The 18,945-nt window shown below is 44.6% G+C and overlaps 2 protein-coding genes across 18 annotated transcripts in view; both read right to left on the bottom strand.

Annotated features, from left to right (window-relative positions):
- Positions 1–18,482, bottom strand: part of LOC147611765 (pentatricopeptide repeat-containing protein At4g19191, mitochondrial-like) — a 28,063-nt gene extending 9,581 nt beyond the window's left edge. For all 17 annotated transcript variants that reach the window (XM_086784808.1, XM_086784810.1, XM_086784809.1 and 14 more), the window contains exons 1-2: positions 15,420–18,482; positions 15,090–15,158 (exon numbers count right to left, since the gene is read on the bottom strand). In XM_086784808.1, the coding sequence (XP_086640934.1) occupies positions 15,598–18,078 (2,481 nt within the window). In that variant the 5' untranslated portion in view covers positions 18,079–18,482 and the 3' untranslated portion in view covers positions 15,090–15,158; positions 15,420–15,597. The remainder of the gene's footprint in view (positions 1–15,089; positions 15,159–15,419) is intronic.
- On the bottom strand, positions 11,222–15,070 carry LOC147611766 (uncharacterized). The gene is made up of 3 exons (XM_086784827.1): positions 12,577–15,070; positions 12,140–12,455; positions 11,222–12,021 (listed from the first exon to the last, which is right to left on the bottom strand). Exons 1-2 carry the CDS (start codon positions 13,236–13,238, stop codon positions 12,176–12,178), a joined length of 942 nt encoding a protein of 313 aa, XP_086640953.1. The 5' UTR covers positions 13,239–15,070; the 3' UTR covers positions 11,222–12,021; positions 12,140–12,175.
- Positions 18,483–18,945: the final 463 nt, after the last annotated feature.

Below are 18,945 nucleotides of genomic sequence, written 5' to 3'. Positions count from 1 at the left end.
CAACTTCCTCAAGGGTTACTTCAACCGTTGCCAGTTCCCAATGAGAGATGGGAAAGTATCAGTATGGATTTTATCACCACTTTGCCTCGTTCATCCAAAGGCAATGCTCAGATTCTTGTGGTGGTTGATCGATTTTCCAAAATGGCGCATTTCATTCCTTGCAAGAAAGCTGCTTTAGTCCAAGATGTGGTGTCATTGTTCGTGCAACATGTCTTCAAATTGCATGGTTTGCCGAAGACCATCATCTCTGACAGAGATCCAAAGTTCACTGGACATTTTTGGACGTCTTTGTTCAAATCTCTTGGCACGAATTTGTTGTTCAGTTCAGTCTATCATCCTCAAACAGATGGACAGATTGAAAGAGTCAATCAGATTTTGGAAGAAATGATTCGACATTACATTCAATCCCGTTTGGCATCATGGGAAGATTATTTGCCACTCGTGGAATTTGCTTATAATAATTCCCATCATTCAGCAATTGGATTAACTCCATTTCAAGCAGCATATGGGCATACTCCTCTTGTGCCTACAAACTTTGTTTTACAACACAAAGTGGCGTTGGCAGATCAATTGGTTCAAAAGATGCAAGATGTGCTTGTGCAAGTTCGAGATAAATTGGTCCATGTGCAACAAAAATATCGAAAACAGGCCAACAAGCATCGTCGACATGCAGATTTTCAAGGAGGAGATTTGGTCTTGTTGTATGCGGCACCTCACCGCTACAAAACAGTGAAGTCAGTTTTCCCAAAGTTGCGACCTCGCTTCTATGGGCCTTTCAAGATTCTTAAGAAAAATTCAGTTGTCAGTTACAAGTTGGAACTTCCACCTTCATGGGGGAAGGTTCATCCGACTTTTCATATTTCTTGGCTCAAACAGTATGTTCAAGGAGATTCGCCTGTTCCAGACTTATCTTCATATGTACCAGAAATTGAAGATGACCATATTATCCTTGTTCCAGAAGTAATTCTTGACGTACGACAGAAGGAAACAAGAAGAAAGTTGACTACAGAATTTCTTGTGAAGTGGATGGATTTGGATGAGTCTGATTCCACTTGGCAAACAGATGAAGACATGCAGCAGTATCCTAATCTTCTTCAGGAGTTCTTTGACAAACGGATGTCTATCATTTGACACATGGGTTTTATTTTAAATGGGAGGGAATGTCACGATTGTGACATATGTATGTATCAGATCCTCTCTTCATTGCTGATTCCTGTTGCAGATGCAAAGAGTAACCAGCCAAGGGAACCCCTACCCTCGACTGGTTGCAACTCTTCCCCAAAGGATGTACCTCTTCATCGAATAGCCACATCCCTTCGACGAATGGTTGTATCGCTTGATGAATGGTTGTGCCTCTACATCGAATAGACACATCCCTTAGCCTAAAGTTGTATCCTTTCGTCTATGGTCATGTCCTTTCGTCAAAGGACATGCCTCTTCAAATGAGTCTCTTCATCTCCTATATAAGAGACCTATTGTACTCAGTTTAATTCAATTCAATCTTCTCTCAAGTGTTCTCATGAAGTCTCTTGTTCTCTAATTTAAGTACTTAAGTAGTAATTAGTACACAATATGAGGGATTAACAACATAATCCTCACATGATGGCCCAATGGAGGAGGTATCAGGAGGTGTGTGGGCTGGGTTGCTAGTGCTGGTTGTTGGGTTTTATGCTGTGTATGCACCCAGAGGAGTGCTAGTGATCATCAATAGATTACTGGGGCACTTTTTACTTCAGTTAGTGGAGGTTTTTTCCCCCAGTTTAGCTCAGTTTCACTTATATGCAGTTTATAAGTGTTTTGGTCCACCCGGCACATTTATGGCCGGACATGTGAACACTTATCTTTAGGGTCACTATCATGTGGCTATTGTACTTCACTTTTTGATTATTCATGTTCTCTCCTCTCTTGGTTTCCACGCTTGCTTGAAGCTCCTGTAAACCCTAACCCTAATACTGCAGCTCCTTCATTTGGTATCAGAGCATTGAAGCTCTGCCTTGCACTGCCCGTACATTGCCATTGTTGTGCGCCATACTGAGGTCTCAGAATCTGTTGCCCGTACACTGCGCCATACAAATACTGTTGCTGCCCGTACATCTGTGCGCCGTACAGCAGCTTCAGTACCTTCTGCCCGTACTTCTGAGCGCCGTACAGCTGTGCGCCTGCTGCCCGTACACCCACTGTGCGCCGCCTTCAGCTACAGCTGTGCGCCTGCTGCCCATACACCCACTGTGCGCCGCCTTCAGCTACACCTGTGCGCCTGCAGCCCGTACACCTGTGCGCCGCCTTCAAATCGTCGCCTTCAGCACCCGTACCAGCTATAGTCAATGCTGGTCGCCTTTGTGTACTCAGTCGACTGCTGCGCCTGTACCTGATACGCACATCTGAACCTGCAGCTGACGTGAACCTGCTCGCCCAACACAATACTGTACCTGCCCGTACAGTAAGCGCTACCTGCACAGTACTTCCACCTACATCAATCCTGTGAAGTACAGTAATCTGTACTTGCACTTTGGTGATCAGTACCTGCAGAAATACCACAAGCTACACAGTCATTCAGTGGTAAGCATTAAAATTCAGTTTTTGGGCATTTTTATTTTCTCTGTGAAAAATATACAGGCACAACAGGCAGATTTTCTAGCAAAGAACAATACAGGTTTTTTGCACAGTTTGGGTGCAGCAAATTTGGGCATTTTTGGGGCATTTTGGCATTGTGTACGCCATTTGCTGCTCTACTCAGTCATTGGTGCATTGAGCTGCACATTCAGAGGATTGAGAGTGCAGGCATATTTGGGTGAACTGTATTCAGTGGAGTACAGTTGTTATCAGGGTTTCTGCTATTGGGTTTTTTGGTAAACAGGTACAACATTGTGCGTAAAGCATAATGGCAAATCAACAGCAAAGTGATGTATTCACATATTTGTCTAAGGAAGACAAATTGGATGGCACGAACTACTCCTTGTGGAGTTTTATGCTGAAAAATGTGCTTGTGGCAAAAGGTCTTTGGGATTTTGTTAGTGGTGATGAACCACGTCCAGGTCCATTGGCTCCAGAGACTCCTCCCCAAGGGGGTGCTCGTGGACGAGGACAACAGGTACAGGCTCCAGGACAGCCATTGCCTGTTCAGAGAACAAATGCTCAAAAGACATGGGATGCCAGGGATGCACAAGCTTTGTCACTCATTGCATTGTCAGTACAGAGGTCCATTATACCTCATATTCGTTCAGCTGGCTCTTCACAGAATGCATGGGTGACTTTGGAGCAGATGTATGCTGCTCGTAATGAGGCTAGGATCTCATTTTTGAAAAGAGAGCTGGAAAATCAGAAAATGAATGAAGGAGATGATATGTCTAGCCACTTAAACAAGCTGCAGGATTTGAGAGAGCAACTCATCAATGTGGATGAGATTATTCCTGAGACACAGCTTGTGTCCACCATCTTGCACTCTTTGCCAAGATCTTACTTGGCTTTTCATACCTCTTTGAATCTCAGCATGAGGAATACTGTTGAACCCCTCAAGTATCAGGAACTTGTTGCTCTCTTACTACAAGAGGAGCAAATGAGGAAGAATATGAATATGAACACAAATGCTGAACAAGCATTTACTACAAGTCAAAAGGGGAAAGGAAAAACTCAGCCAAAGAGTGCAAATCAAAATTCAGGTGATGGTGGTTCTTCACAGGATACCAAGAAAAGTGATGGACAGCCCAAGAAGAAGGGCAAATGTCATTACTGTAAGAAGCCAGGTCACTACATCACTGAATGTAGGAAGAGGATTGCCAAAGAGAAGGCAAAGGAAGCTGGGATGTCTGTTAATGATGCTTCTAAAGCTCCTCCAGAGACTGCTTCTTTTGTTGAGGACAGGGATTACTGTTTTTATACATGCAGCTATGATGCCTCTTGGTCTTCATAGGCACTCAGTTTGACAAAGCATGCATGTACTTGGTATTTTGATAGTGGTGCCTCAAAGCATATCACATCTCGCAGGGATTTGTTTAGTCATGTTGGCCCTGCCCCTGTTGGCAAAACTGTTCAGTGTGCCAACAATGCTTCATATCCAGTTCGTGGCATTGGGGAGATTCAGCTCACAGCCATTGATGGCTCCATTCTCCGCCTTACAGATGCCTTATATGTACCAGGGATAAAGAAGAATTTGTTGTCCATTTCTTCTTTAGCACATTGTGGAATGCAGGTCCACTTTGATGATGATAAATGCATGGTCAGAGACAAAGCTAATGCCTTGACCTTGATGCTTACTTGTACATTATGTCATGGACTTTATCAGTTGGATGCATTTCAGCCAGTGGATCAGTCTGCTTATCATGCATTCACTCTTACTCCGGCTATGGTTGATGCGGAGTTATGGCATGCTCGCATGGGGCATGTAAATTTTGGTAGTCTTATGCTTATGCAGCGACATAACATTTTTACAGATCTACCTCTCATGGAGAAGCCTCCTGATCACATTTGTGAAGGATGTATTTTGGGAAAAATGCACAGGTTTTCCTTCCCACGTGATCAGGCTCTAAGAGCAACTGCAAAGTTGCAACTTATACACAGTGATCTTTGTGGTCCCATGCAGACGAAGTCATTAGGTGGTTGCTTTTATTTTGCAACATTTATTGATGACTTCTCTCGTATATGCTGGGTGTATCCTTTGACACAGAAATCACAGGTATATGATGCATTTTTGGCCTTTGTAGCACTTGCTGAGACAGAGTCAGGATGCAAGGTGAAGACTCTCTGTTCTGACCGAGAGGGGGAATATATGTCACATATGCTGAATTCCTTTCTTGGGAGTAGAGGTATAAAACATCAGTATACTACTCCTTACACTCCATAGCAAAATGGGGTTGCAGAAAGGAAGAATCGGTCACTCATGGAGATGGCCAGATGTATGCTAAAGGCAAAAAGGCTACCACATATCTTTTGGGTGGAAGCAGTAATGTGTGCTTGTCATATTTTGAATCGATGTCCCACAAAGGCATTGGTTTCTATTACTCCTTTTGAGGCTTGGCATGGCCGCAAGCCTTCTGTATCGCATTTTCGTATCTTTGGGTGTCTTGCATATGCACACATACCCAAAGAGTTGAGGAGGAAGCTGGATGATAAAGCCACAAAATGCATTTTTGTTGGGTATAGCCGTGAGAGCAAGGGCTACAGGTTATATGACCCACTATCCAGGAAGATATTCACTAGTCGGGATGTGATTTTTGATGAAAAATCAGAAATATCCATGGCTGGTTATGAGACAAATCAGGCTGAAAATGATGTGTTTGAAGGTCTACTACCCATGGAGTTTCATTCCACAGTTGGTGATCCAACTCATGAGAGTACAGGACAGCCAGCAAATGATGTAGGTGGTGCAGAAATTCAGCAGCCAAATGAGCCAGAAGCTGAACCAAATATGGGGCAGCAGGCACCACAGGTCAGACATATACCTAGATGGTATTTGAGGACATCACAGGACAGCCATTTAGAGGGTCCTCTTGCTGGTCGTACTCGTAGGGAGACAAGGTCCAATGAACATGCACACATCATGGATTTGAATCTGGTTATGGCAGCCAGTTTAGAGGATGATGATGAGCCTGATTCATTTGTGGATGCACGAGATAATGTGCATTGGAACAAAGCCATGCAGGATGAGCTTGATTCTATTAAAAGGAATCAAACATGGGATTTGGTTGATCTGCCCAAAGGCAAGAAAGCAATTGGTACTAAATGGGTCTATAAGTTGAAAAGACATGCAGATGGATCCATTGACAGGTACAAAGCCCGTCTAGTTGCAAAGGGCTATGCACAGAAGAAGGGCATTGATTATGAGGAGACATTTGCTCCTACATCCCGTATGTCGACACTTAGGTGTGTCATTGCATTGGCTGCACATCGTGGTTGGGTTGTTCACCAGTTGGACATAAAGACTGCATTCCTACATGGGGACCTCGAGGAGGAAGTTTATGTATTTCAGCCCATGGGATTTGCAGAACATGGTCATGAAGGGAAAGTTTGCAGGCTAAAAAAGGCCTTGTATGGTTTGAAACAAGCTCCACGAGCTTGGTATGCAAAGATAGATGCTTTTCTACTCACTCAGGGATTTGTGAACAGTCCATCAGAGGCCACTCTGTATGTAAAGAAAGAAGAGACAGATCTGCTGGTCATCAGTCTTTATGTGGATGATCTCTTGCTCATGGGATCAAATGATGACAAAATTGCAGCTTTTAAGAAGATACTGCAATTTTGTCATGTCTGACTTGGGCCTTGTACATTACTATTTGGGCATACAGTTTGTGCAGGATAACAGAGGCATTGGGTTGTTGCAATCACGTTATGTTGCTAAACTTCTGGAGAAGTTTAAATTTCAGGATTGCAAGCCTATTAGTACTCCTATGGAGCCTGGGATGAAACTGTCACTACAAGATGACAGTGATTCCTTTGATGCCACTACATATGCTCAGGCTGTTGGGTGCCTCATTTACTTGTGTAATACAAGGCCAGATATTCAGTATGCAGTCTCTCAGTTGAGCAGATTCATGCACAGCCCACGGTTGTCACATTGGCAAGCTGTGAAGCGTGTATTCCGTTATTTGCAGGGTACCTTGTCTCTTGGATTGCTTTATCCTGAGGGGGGTGACATGCAGTTACACGCTTACAGTGATTCAGATTGGGCTGGTGATTTTGATACCAGACATTCCACTAGTGGAAATTGTTTCTTCCTTGGCTCTTCATGCATTTCTTGGCTAAGCAAGAAACAGACCACAGTGGCCACTTCGTCTTGTGAGGCAGAGTACAGAGCAGCCTACACTACTACTGTTGAGTGTGTTTGGCTGCGTCGTCTCATGACTGATATGGATATTTCAGTGGAGGAGCCTACACCTATCTATACTGATAGTCAGAGTGCCATTGCTGTGGCCAGGAATCCTGTGTTTCATGCTCGCACGAAACACATTGAGATTCACTATCATTTTGTTCGGGAGAGACTCCAGGCACGAGATATCAGTCTGATCTACTGTCCTACAGATCAGAATGTGGCAGACATCTTCACCAAGGCATTACCACGTCCGAAATTTGAAGCATTCCGCAATGCTTTGAATTTGTTTCCTTTTGGTGGATGATGTACAGTGATCACATATCACTCCAGGGGGGTTTGTTGGGTTTTATGCTGTGTATGCACCCAGAGGAGTGCTAGTGATCATCAGTAGATTACTGGGGCACTTTTTACTTCAGTTAGTGGAGGTTTTTTCCCCCAGTTTAGCTCAGTTTCACTTATATGCAGTTTATAAGTGTTTTGGTCCACCCGGCACATTTATGGCCGGACATGTGAACACTTATCTTTAGGGTCACTATCATGTGGCTATTGTACTTCACTTTTTGATTATTCATGCATACCGAAGTCATGTTCTCTCCTCTCTTGGTTTCCACGCTTGCTTGAAGCTCCTGTAAACCCTAACCCTAATACTGCAGCTCCTTCACTGGTGCCGAAGAAATCTGTCAGGGTCCTCTGTCAAGGTACATCATGGCTCGGCCTCCTGTCTGCCAAGAGGGTCTCTCTGTGTCTCCTGAGCTCAAGTAGAAACAATCCCAGGCATCTCTGATCCTCAAACTCCATGACCCTGTGTAACGGCCCAAAACCTTCTTGGAAGAGGCAATGATATCTCATAATAGACTGTACATCGGCAAATGTAGTGTTCCTCTGTCTCTACCTCTTGGTAGCATAGCTGACAACTGCGGTCATCCAAGATCTGATGCACATATCGCCCTGTCTCAATCTGCAGCTGGTGTGATGAGGTCCGGATCTGTCCAATGGCACAACGTATCCCATGTGATAGGTGTCCATCCATGTACACCGGGCGGGTGATAAAATCATCTGGTGAGAGGTGTAAAATGTGTGGTAGCCACAAAATGCAAGTCAACCCTTGCATGTGTGTCACATCCATATAATATAGTAGTACAAAAGTTATATGGATAGAGTGTCCTTTCACACTTCATATCCAAGGGGAAAAACCACATGGAAAAAAGTACCCTTGGTTAAGCCCTGTTCACACATAGCACTACCATAAGTGAGCATATGCCTACAAATCCCCCCTGTAGTGAAAGTGTGAACCTGTACAAGGTAGCAGATCACTCTTTGTATGAGAGTAAGTCCAAAGCTTTGCGGAAAGCTTCAAACTTTTCTCGAGGTAAAGCCTTTGTGAATGGATCTACAACATTATCCTGTGTAGGGCAGTAAGATAAACTGATCTCCCCTGCATGTAACTTCTCTCTGACATAGTGATAATGATAATCTCAATGTGCTTGGTATGTGCATGAAATACGGGATTTCGTGCCACAGCCATAGCACTCTCGCTATCAGTGAGAATGGTGGTGGGTGTCTGCTGACACTCACGAAGATCAACCAATAATCTCCTCAACCATACACAATCTACTGTAGCTGTGAAGGCTGCCCTGTACTCAGCCTCGCAAGTAGATGTAGCAACAGTGGGTTGCTATTTGCTCAACCAAGATATGCATGAACTGCCAAGAAAAAAACAATTCCCCATCATCTGTATACATAAACTGTATGCCGAGATAGTAGTGTAAAGACCCCAAATCTGACATATCAAATTCAGCTTTCACATCAGCTTTGAAATCTGAAATTTGCGCTTTGCTAGTCCCTCCAATGAGGGAAGCTCCATAACACCCGACTCCCAAAGGGTGTCTACCAACCACCTGGGTACTCGAACAAAACGCGGAGCCTCCTGCTGTTGCGGGGGCTCATCTCCAACTGCAGGCTCAACCTTCTCAGCATTGGAAGCATGCATTTCATTGTCCTCACCTCTTGTGTTAGCATCTCCAACATTCACTGTATGGACAGCTGTCCATAGTGTTGTAAGTGTAGATATAGCTGACTGAGGCTGTCCAGCTGGAATAATCGACTGGGAATCATCATCAAAATCCTCTGGGTCTCCAAGAAGTGGTGGCTCATCAACAGTGGAATCCGGAACATGCTCATCAAAAACCACATCCCTGTTGACGACAACCTCGTTCCTCTCTGTATCATACAACCTGTATCCCTTGGAAAGAGAGTTATATCCCACAAAGACAAGCTTTTGGGACTTTGAGTCGGGCTTCCTCCTCTGCTTCTTTGCAATGTGAACATATGCATCACTCCCAAACACACAGAAATGGGAGACATCAGGTTTCCTGCCAAAATACGTCTCAAAGGGAGTCATGTTCGGTACTGAAGTCGTCGGAGAACGGTTGAGAATATGGACAGCCGTAGCCATAGCCTCTCCCCAAAGTGGACGAGGAAGATCACGATGCTCCAGCATCATCCTCACCATCTCCCCCACAGTCATGTTCTTACACTCAACTACTCCATTCTCTGATGGCGAACCTGCATTGGCCAGCTCCCGCTTAATGCCATGTTCTGCACAAAACTACACAAATGCATTGGAAGAAAACTCTCCTCCTTTGTCAGTCCTAGAGTCTTTATCTGCAAGCCAGACTCTTTCTCCACCATCACATGCCACTCCTTGAACCGAGCAAAAGCTTGGTCCTTCTGTGAAAGAAAATAAACCCATGAGAATCTGCTACAATCATCTACAAACAGCATGAAGTACAAAGAACCTCCCAAGGATGGCGTCTACACAGGTCCACACAAGTCAATGTGTACCAACTCCAAAGGTTTCGAGGCCCGCCTAGAAGCCTGCTTCAGAAAAGATTCCCTGAGCTGCTTACCATGAATGCAAGAACTACAGCGTCCCTGCTTGTTGCCAACATCTGGCAAGCCAACCACCATCTGGTCCCGGAAAGCTCGCCGCAACGCATCCACATTCAAGTGGCCAAACCAAATGTGACATGTGAGGGAATTGACCGTCGTAAACACAACCTTAGGCTAACTAAACTACACTTAATGATGCTTGAGAAATAGACAAATAGTGTCAATGCAATGCAGTGCAGCTATATTAAATGAATGAGATTACAATGAGATCTAAATAGATCTATGATGTTGTCCTAGATGAAGATCCTTCTCGGGATGAGAAGAATGGGCTGAATGCTGATACTGAGGACTGTTCCTTGCTCCAATGCTGAGGTCCACCCTTCGATGCCGGCTTCCCTCTATGTAGGAGATAGGAATGATGACTTATATGCTGAATATGCTGATTTGAAGACTATATGCTGGATGAACTGCTGTCCCATTGACTTTCCCTTGTCTCCTGGGAAGGAAACGCTGAAGGGAATGCTTGGAACTGATGCGTTGCTGAACTGATGCTCTCCTTGTTGCCTGGAAAGGAAACGCTGAGGAGATGGATGCTCAATGCGTTTGCTGAACTGATATATATGAACTGAACTGAGATGATGGACTAAATGGATGATGATGCGCTGAACTGAGATATTCTGGACTGAAATGATGCGCTTCTATTTATATGGGAACATGGCTGCTGGTCGGCCAGTTCGCTACAGTCGGCCAGCCCCCCCGATGCTCGCGACTGGTCATAAATGCCTAGAAGGCTGTCGGCTGCCCATACCATGCTGTCGGCTGGTCATACTGCTGTCGGCTGGTGCTAACACTCCTGACCAGACGCAAATGAATGCCTTATATGCTCATGATGACTAAAGTACTGATGTTGGTGCTGAAACACCCCCATATACATGCTTATGCTGATACATGCCTGAATAATCCTTAAATGCCCTGATTAATGCTTGATGATGCCATGCCACTTGTACACCTGATGGGTGTGCACGTGACATTCCCCTCTGCTAAATTGTTGCTAGGTGGTATACCTGGCAACCTTTCGACTCCTCTGGTGATCTTTCTCCACTGAACCACTGCCTTCTTCTCACTTCTTCTGCCGGGATTGAGGTCGACTGTAGGAGTTGAATCCTTTGAGCCAAAGACTTGTCTTACTGCGGGAACTGAATGGCAAATGCTACTAAAACTGCTTGGAAATACTGATCTCCATCCGGTCCTCACTGTGAATCGGTATGGTGGAATTGTCGCTCACCAATGAAAATGCGACCTGACTACCGTTTCAAATCCTGAAAGAAGTCACAGGAAGGAGTCATGTGCCTAGAACATAGTTGACTGGAGTTTCGGAAACGGCGGGGAAACGGCAGAAACGGAGTTTCGGTCTCGAGAAGAAATGGGGAAACAGGAAACGGCTATACAAATAAATATATAATATATATATGACATTAGAAACCTTAAACAATATGCCAAAACATGCAATGTGCACTTGCCACTATCTGAAAACTGAAACCATCACTTTTAAGTTTTCACATTGGTTTACTTGCGATTCGCGAACAGACAACTTTCAAGACTTAAGACTCCAGAGTCTAGACCCAAATATGAAGCTCACAATGAAACAAAGTACATACTATAGAGTAAAATGAACAATGAACACTTGTCATCTGTCACGACTCACTAGTCAAGACTCAACTCAACACTAAATAGTAAATACTAAAAAATAAGTGCCGTGTCTCATGACTCATGAGTCATCATATATGTCTACAATATACATAAATCATCCATGATCGATCATCAAATCATAACACTAAGACCATCTAGCTGCTAGCATCAGTCCTGAGACCCCTGACCCTCCTCTGCATCAGATGCACTAGACGAAGCAAACTCTGAGGGACAGCTCTCAGCATCGCTACTAGTGCTGGCTGAGGATATGGCTGATGAAGTGCCAGCACCACCTGTCGCCAACCTGGACCTCCTCGATGCTCCTCGTGTGCGATCAGCTGGAGTGGACATCTCCTCATACAACAGGTATAGATGTCCATCTCCTCTCTAGGAATGTCTGGTATATCGTTCACCTTCTCTATGTCGACCTTGTCGACATTCACCTGACGAGGCTCGGGAGAAGTGGATGTGTGCTCGATCAGGCGCAGGTTGCAGTGGGAATACACCAATCTCTCCAACTGTGCTGTGGTCAGACGATTCCTCTTCTTTGTATGGAAGAGGGCCCATGTACTCCAGTTCCTCTCGCAAGGACCCACGCTACAATCCTAGGAGAGAACTCTGATGGCAAGACGTTTCTGTGCAACAAAAAATAACAATACATTACGATTTACGAGTTATAATCATGATTCGTGTCACATGTATGTAAATTGGTTTAAGACTTCCAATAGTAAGTATTTACTACAGTCTACTTACCAAGGTGGGTGCTGATGATCCATATTTCTCCCACCATCACACAGGCTGCAACTGTGTCTCTCGAAGTTCGGCAGTGGATCGGCCAAAAGAGAGACTCCTATTTCGGAATAGGAGTAAGTCATCCTCAAGCCTCCTCAGCACCTGTAGATCTCCACCTGCCCACTTCTCAAAGTAGTCGTGAAGCCCTTGTTCGAGCTCTTCATTCTCATATTGCTCTTCACTACGCCACAATGGGTGCAGCACATGAGCAACGGCATGGATTGGTCTATGAAACCAATCCCATCGTGTGCTCCACACATGTCGGATCTCATCAATCCTGGATCGACAGCCACAATGTGCAACAGTGCATGCGACAGAAAGTAAATGTGTGAACTTTGAACTTTGTATGTACCTTGTAAGCAATAAGCATAGAATTTTAAAATGTTACTTTAACTTACTTTTCGCGTGGCAGGAAGGTGTTTCTGTTGAAAGACTCGCCGAGTTTGTCCATGTACTCATAGAGGAGTCCCATGGTGCTACCCTCCATATCAGTGATACGCAAGACTGAGTAGATGGGCTGGTTCGTCTTGATGAATGCTTCGGCCTCTTGCCACCATGCCTCATCCATCACCATGCGTCCAAATGTCCTGTACTTTGCCTCTTGATGCTCAGGCATATTTGCCCACTCTCTAGACACCACGGTACACATGAGACCTCTGCATACTCGCACGAGGCGCTCAAGAACGATAAACATGTATGCAAACCGTGTGGTGGAGGGCTTGAGGATCTCTAGGTCACTGTGGGCACGATAAATGGCCAATACTTTGGGCCACTTTGTGAGAAAAGAAACCATGGATCTCGCTGTGGAAAAAATCCTGTCAACCCAAGCTATCTTTCCCAAATCTTCCATCAACAGATCCAAGCAATGCGTCCACCTGATGTTTGGATACCTGGCCTCAAGTAGTTGCCCCATGGCAACACAATTCGATCCATTATCAGTGACCACCTGTACCACATTATGAGGCCCTACCTCGTTGATGGCTTTTTCAATGTGCTCCCACATATAGACACCTGAGATGACTGTGCCAGCTCCTGAAGCATCAATGGCTCTTAGAAACATTGTCCCCTTGCAAGAGGAGACAAGTATGTTGTAGACGTTGCGTTTACGCACGTCAGACCACCCATCACATAAAATGGTACAGCCATATTTTGTCCACGCAGCCTTTAATGGCTCCAACTGCACCTGTATGCATGTCTTGGCCAGTGTGGGACAGTTTGCTACACAGAAGATGTCGGCTGTACCAGATCATGGCAGCTGCAGCAAGCGCTTCATGTCATGAAGAGGCGCAGCCCGACCAGTATTTATTGGAGTCCAAGCACCAATTGGTTGGTGGCTCCTCCATTATTCAAGAGGCATATAAATAGCAAGTTTGCTCATTGTTTTATTCATTCAACTCCATAAGAGTTGGGTCCTTAGGGTCCAAGTAGGGACTAGATTTTGGGTGTTTTATCACCTTTTGTATGAGGCAGCCTAGGGCTGCAGAAAAGTACCTTTTTGTACTACATGATATATACTGAATTTCCAGCCATATCTCTTTCTCTCTACTATGTCTTCATGTCTGCGTTTTGCATCAGCAATGTTCTAAGTGGTGTTTAGGGCTGAAAGAAGACCCCCAGAGCTTCCGCGTGTTACGTCAGGTGATGCTTTTCAAGTCAGCCAGCCCCATATGACCTATACATAGGTGGGCTGGCCTCTCCCCTTTTCATTCAGTGTTTTGCTTGAGGTGTGGTTCATGTGTTTGACACACTCTCACCTTTTGTATCCTTCACTTATGAGACTATTATGTCTCTTGCTCGGGATTGCTTATTCAACTTATTAGGTTCATATCTCTCTCTCTTCTCAGATCAGCACACTCTAGTGCTCATCTTGTTTCTGCTCTGTGCACTCTTTCATGGTATCATCGCTCTAGGTTCAGAGTTTTCTCTGCTGCCCCAGATTTTGCCCTATCTGCAGCACCTTCACCTCTGCGTTTTTCAGAATCACAGCCCTCTGGATTGCTGCTGCGTTTTTTGGACGATTACTGGTGATTGCTCTACCTTCTTCTAGGCTTCATCGCTTCTAGCTTACAGGTATATTCTCATCAGAGTTTTTCTCTGCAGAAGTGTGGAACTGGTCGGCCTGTATTTTCAGGTCTGCAGCCCCCTGTTTGGCTGCATTTTCTTCTCCAGTGGACACTATCTATTGTAGAGGGGGTCTTGCGGTGATTCTGGCTTTGGTGGCAACCTTGGTACTAGTGGTGTACACTTCTCTCTTCTGAGGTGTGCATTTTTTCTTATGAGATTGAGCCCAAGTTTTAGTGATGGCTGCCCTGACTACTCTTCATATGTTCTCTGAGTTTGCAAAGTTGGATGGCTCCAACTATACTTTATAGAAGGTGAAGGTGAAATCTGCCTTGCGTGGAGTGGATCTCTGGGACTGGCTTGTTACAACTGTCAATGCCACCCCTCCCACCCTTTCTACCGTTGGTGAATAATCGTCGTGTTTTTTCCTTTCTGAAGCATGAAGAAGAAGTAGTTTGTTGTGCGAGGGTTAGTAATACATGGTAGATTAGGTCATCTCTCTCTACTATGTATTGAGCATGAAGAAGAGGCAGTTTGTTGTGCATGGGTTTAAGTCTCTGATTAGGTGCTAATCCCAATCAACAATAGATCATAAACATGCTTCCGCAAGCATCCATGTTACACACACAAGGCACTAGAAATAACTTTGAGGGACTCTTTGGAGATTTACAAATACAATAAATCCTCCAAAACTTGACTATCCCCTCCAAATTTTTGTTCTCGGGTCCTTGGATGATGAACCTGGAGATAGGTTCCCTGCACTGGGTGCAGCCCAACCACATCAATTCTCACAAATAGATAAGATTCATTCTTTGAACTGGACTATGAAGCTAGCACAACAAAAAACTACCTCAGACGAAAATCAATGTGAAGCCTACGCAACAGAAGCCATCTCCAAATCCAGCCTTGCAGGGAACACCTGCAAAGGCAAATGCTTGTTATCAACACACGCTCGAATGAAAAAATGCCATGTATATAGCCCCCAAAACATGGAAACTCAAGCGTACATTGAATTACCAGCACAACAGTGTATAGCTGCTCACAAGGCTATGACATTTACCTCTGGGAACGAAATTTGAGCACCCACAATGACCCGGTTAACACCAAGAACACAAATTAACAACCTTGATATTCAAGCTATTGTCACACACAATAAAGAAGGGAACTTAGAAAACCTTACCCAGAACAGCACTCCTACAGCAATGGAAGTAAAACTTGAGTACTGTGCCCGCTACTCGCATCTGCTAAACAAGCGCACTCCCGTAATGCTCGTGCCCCCAAAAAAAAAACGATCTTCTTCAGATCTTTGGCCATGAAGTCAAGGGGTACGTGTTTTGAAACCGCATAGAACTTTGTGTTCACCTGCTTCCTCCATAACTAATGCCATAAGATTGGCCATTGCCAATAAGGTCCTCTTCCTGTACGGAAAATGGATGCATGATGAAGTCCAGCTGTGGCATATAGGCTTTATCCCTTAGCCTCACACACAACCTTTTTAGCATACAGTATATATCATCACTCTGAAGATTATTCTCATCTGCCACACAAAACTCGTAGATATGGCTTCTTATCTTGATCAAAGCCTTCCCTGGTTTCTTCCATGCATGAGCACTGGCTTTGAGACCTTGGACCTTCCCAACATCTTCCCACATGTTAGCATCCATATAGACATTGGACATGAGAACATACCCAGAAGCATGTCTGTGATCCAACAAGACAAAATTATCAAAGCACCGACTCCCTATCTCCACGTTGCCATATGTTTTGCAGTGACTAAGTAAAGATGACCAACCCATAGGATTGGTTTCGAACGGAATAGTCTGCAGTAGATCTTCTGCTTCATTTAAGCATCCAATACGACCTAGGAGATCGACGACACAGTAATAATGATCAGGGGCTGGTGGAATGCCATACTTTTGTTCCATCAAATTGAAGTGGTGAAAGGCCTCATCCACAAGCCCAACATGACTGCATGCAGATAGAAGGCAGATGAAAAGAACCTCATTCAAATTGAACCCTTTTTGCTGCATGGAGGAAAAATATTTGAGGGCCAAGTTGTAGTTACTACATTGGGCACAACCAACAATGATTGCACTCCATGTGAACTCGTTTCGATGTGGCAAACTTGTAAAAACCATCACAGCGTCATCAAGGCTCTCACACCTCGCATACATGTCAATGAGTGTGTTCCCAACAATCACATTGGACTCACAACCACCTTCAACTATGTGGCAATTAACTAGCCTTCCCCACTCTAAAGTTGTTACATTTGAACATGCTCTCAAAGCACTCACAAATGTAACAGTAGTTGACTGCTTGCCATCTTCTTGCATTCGCTGAAACAATTGGAGAGCTTCTTCGTCAAGTCCATGCTCAGCATATCCAAAGATCATTGCATTCCATGCTATAACATCTTTGTTTGGTAACTTGTCAAACACAATGCGTGCATCCTCAACGCTCCCACTCTTTGCATACATGTCAATAAGGGCATTCCCCACATATTCATTCAACTCAAACCCACCTGCTATGATAGACATATGGATAAGCTTGCCCTGATCTAAGGCTCCTATGTTAGAACATGCTTTCATGATGCAAACAAAGGTAATATCATTTGACTCAATCCCCTCTTGCTGCATCTGAACAAAAAGTGCGAGGGCCTCTACACCACGTGCATGGTGGACAAGTCCTGAAACCATGGCACTCCATGTAACCAGCTCTCGCTTTGGCAGCTTGTCAAAAACACCACGAGCATCCTTTAGACTTCCACATTGTATATACATGTCAATCAATGTGCTCTCCATAAAAGCATCCCACTTAGCACCATACATGATGAATTTAGTATGTATCGCTCTGCCTTCCTCTAGTGCAGATATATTTGAACTTGCTTTAAGAATTGAAGCAAATGTGACAGCATTTGGGTTCACTCCCTCTTCTTGCATGCGCTCAAAAAGTTGGAGAGCCTCGTGACCATATCCATGCTGGCCAAACCCACTGACCATTGCATTCCAGGTCACAACATTTTGCTTTGGTAAATCATCAAACACTTTGCGCGCATCATCCAAGCTCCCGCATTTGACATACATGCAGATGAGAGCATTGCCAACAGCCACATCCGAAGCATAACCACTTCTTCTGATGTGGTCATGGATCAGCTTACCTTTGTCTAGAGAGGCAACACTGCCACATGCTTTCAGCACACATAGAAACGTAACATCATTCGGTGTGATGCCCTTCTCTTGCATCTGATGGAAAAGTTCAAGAGACTCCTTGCCGTGCTCCTGTTGGGCATATCCTGAAATCATTGCACTCCATGTGGCGACACTTTGGTTGCTCAAATTGTCAAAAACCCTCCGTGCATCTTCAAGACTCCCACATTTAGCATACATGTCAATAAGGGTGTTAGCCACAAATAAATCTAGGTCACAATCCCTTGTGATGACCTGGGCATGGATCAGCATGCCCTGGTCAAGAGATGAGATGCTGGCACATGCTTTAAGGACAGCAACAAAAATATAAGAATTAGGACATACATTAGAGCGTTGCATTAGATAAAACAATCTGATGGCATGCTCACATTCTCCAAGGTTTGCATGGGCTAGGATGATTGTACTCCAAGAAAATATGGTGGGCGGGTCCAATTTATTGAAAACTTGATTTGCTTCATAGAGATTGCCACAGAGAGCAAACATGCGGATCAGGTGGCTGCCCAGAAAGGGGTTGGATTGAAACCCACTTTGAATAATACGGCGCTGCACCTCCCTGCCTGCAGGCAAGTCTCTCTTGGCAATGCAATTTTGCAGAAGCGAGTGAAGCTTTTTGACAGAGAGACGGGTGCCCATAAAGACCCACAAACCTTAATGATAGAAATCAATAAGGCACGCGAGCTTCCGAGGTTCAGAGATGAACGAAGCAGCCTTGATTTGAGATTTCTGACTGAACTTTTCAATAGCGTACCTCTGCTTGGGGTGGAGAGCAGAATGGAACGAAGCACTGTTGACGCCAAGCGGTAGTGGAAGTTTGGTGAGTGCTGACCAAACGCTGCAGTCCATCTTGTTGTTGCAAGCTCCGTGGCCATGGATCCGGCTTGCTACCAACACCTCCATGCTCTCAACTTCGATGTAAGGGTGTTCATAAACCTCAAGAAATACCATCATAATCAATTTTAATTTGACTAGTATTGGACCTGCTGCGGTATGGATCCTCGCATCACCCTCACATTGAGAGACCATGTGTGCATGTACAAACATGTGTGTGTGCACATACATGTGTAAGTGTGTGTGTGTGTGTTAGTTCGTGCATGTATGTGTGTGCGCGCATGCAATTGCATGTATGCATTTGTGTGTTTGTGTGTGTGAGTGTGTGTGTGCACACACATGGGGATGCACACGTGTTTTATTAAATTTTAATTTTAGTATAATTTAATTAATGAATTAAGTTTCCCTTTAAATTATTTCTCCCCTCTCTGCCCCATCACTCTCTCTCTCTCTCTCTCTAGCACTACGGGCATCTACTCTCTCTCTCTTTCTTTGTCTCCCTGCGTAGCACTGTAGACTGCCTCTAGTTGTAGGCATCTACCCTGTCTCTCACTCTCTCTTTCTCTCCCCCTAGTGTTGTTGCTACTTTTGTCTATGAAGTTGCCTCCCAAAATTCAGGGAGCGCTCCTCTAGGGTAGCCACTACCTCCCCCTCAGACTCTCTGTGTCAAGC

This window comes from Cibotium barometz, chromosome 47, assembly GCF_041138505.1.
Source record: "Cibotium barometz isolate CiBa-2024 chromosome 47, ASM4113850v1, whole genome shotgun sequence".
Classification (NCBI taxonomy): Eukaryota; Viridiplantae; Streptophyta; class Polypodiopsida; order Cyatheales; family Cibotiaceae; genus Cibotium; species Cibotium barometz.
This window is presented reverse-complemented; position numbering and strand designations above follow the sequence as displayed.

Coding starts and splice junctions, on each gene's coding strand:
- LOC147611766 (XM_086784827.1), bottom strand. CDS start 13,238: ATGTTTCTAAGAGCCATTGATGCTTCAGGAGCTGGCACAGTCATCTCA. Junction 12,456..12,576: donor ACCTTCCTGCCACGCGAAAA/GTAAGTTAAAGT, acceptor CTGTCGATCCAG/GATTGATGAGATCCGACATG.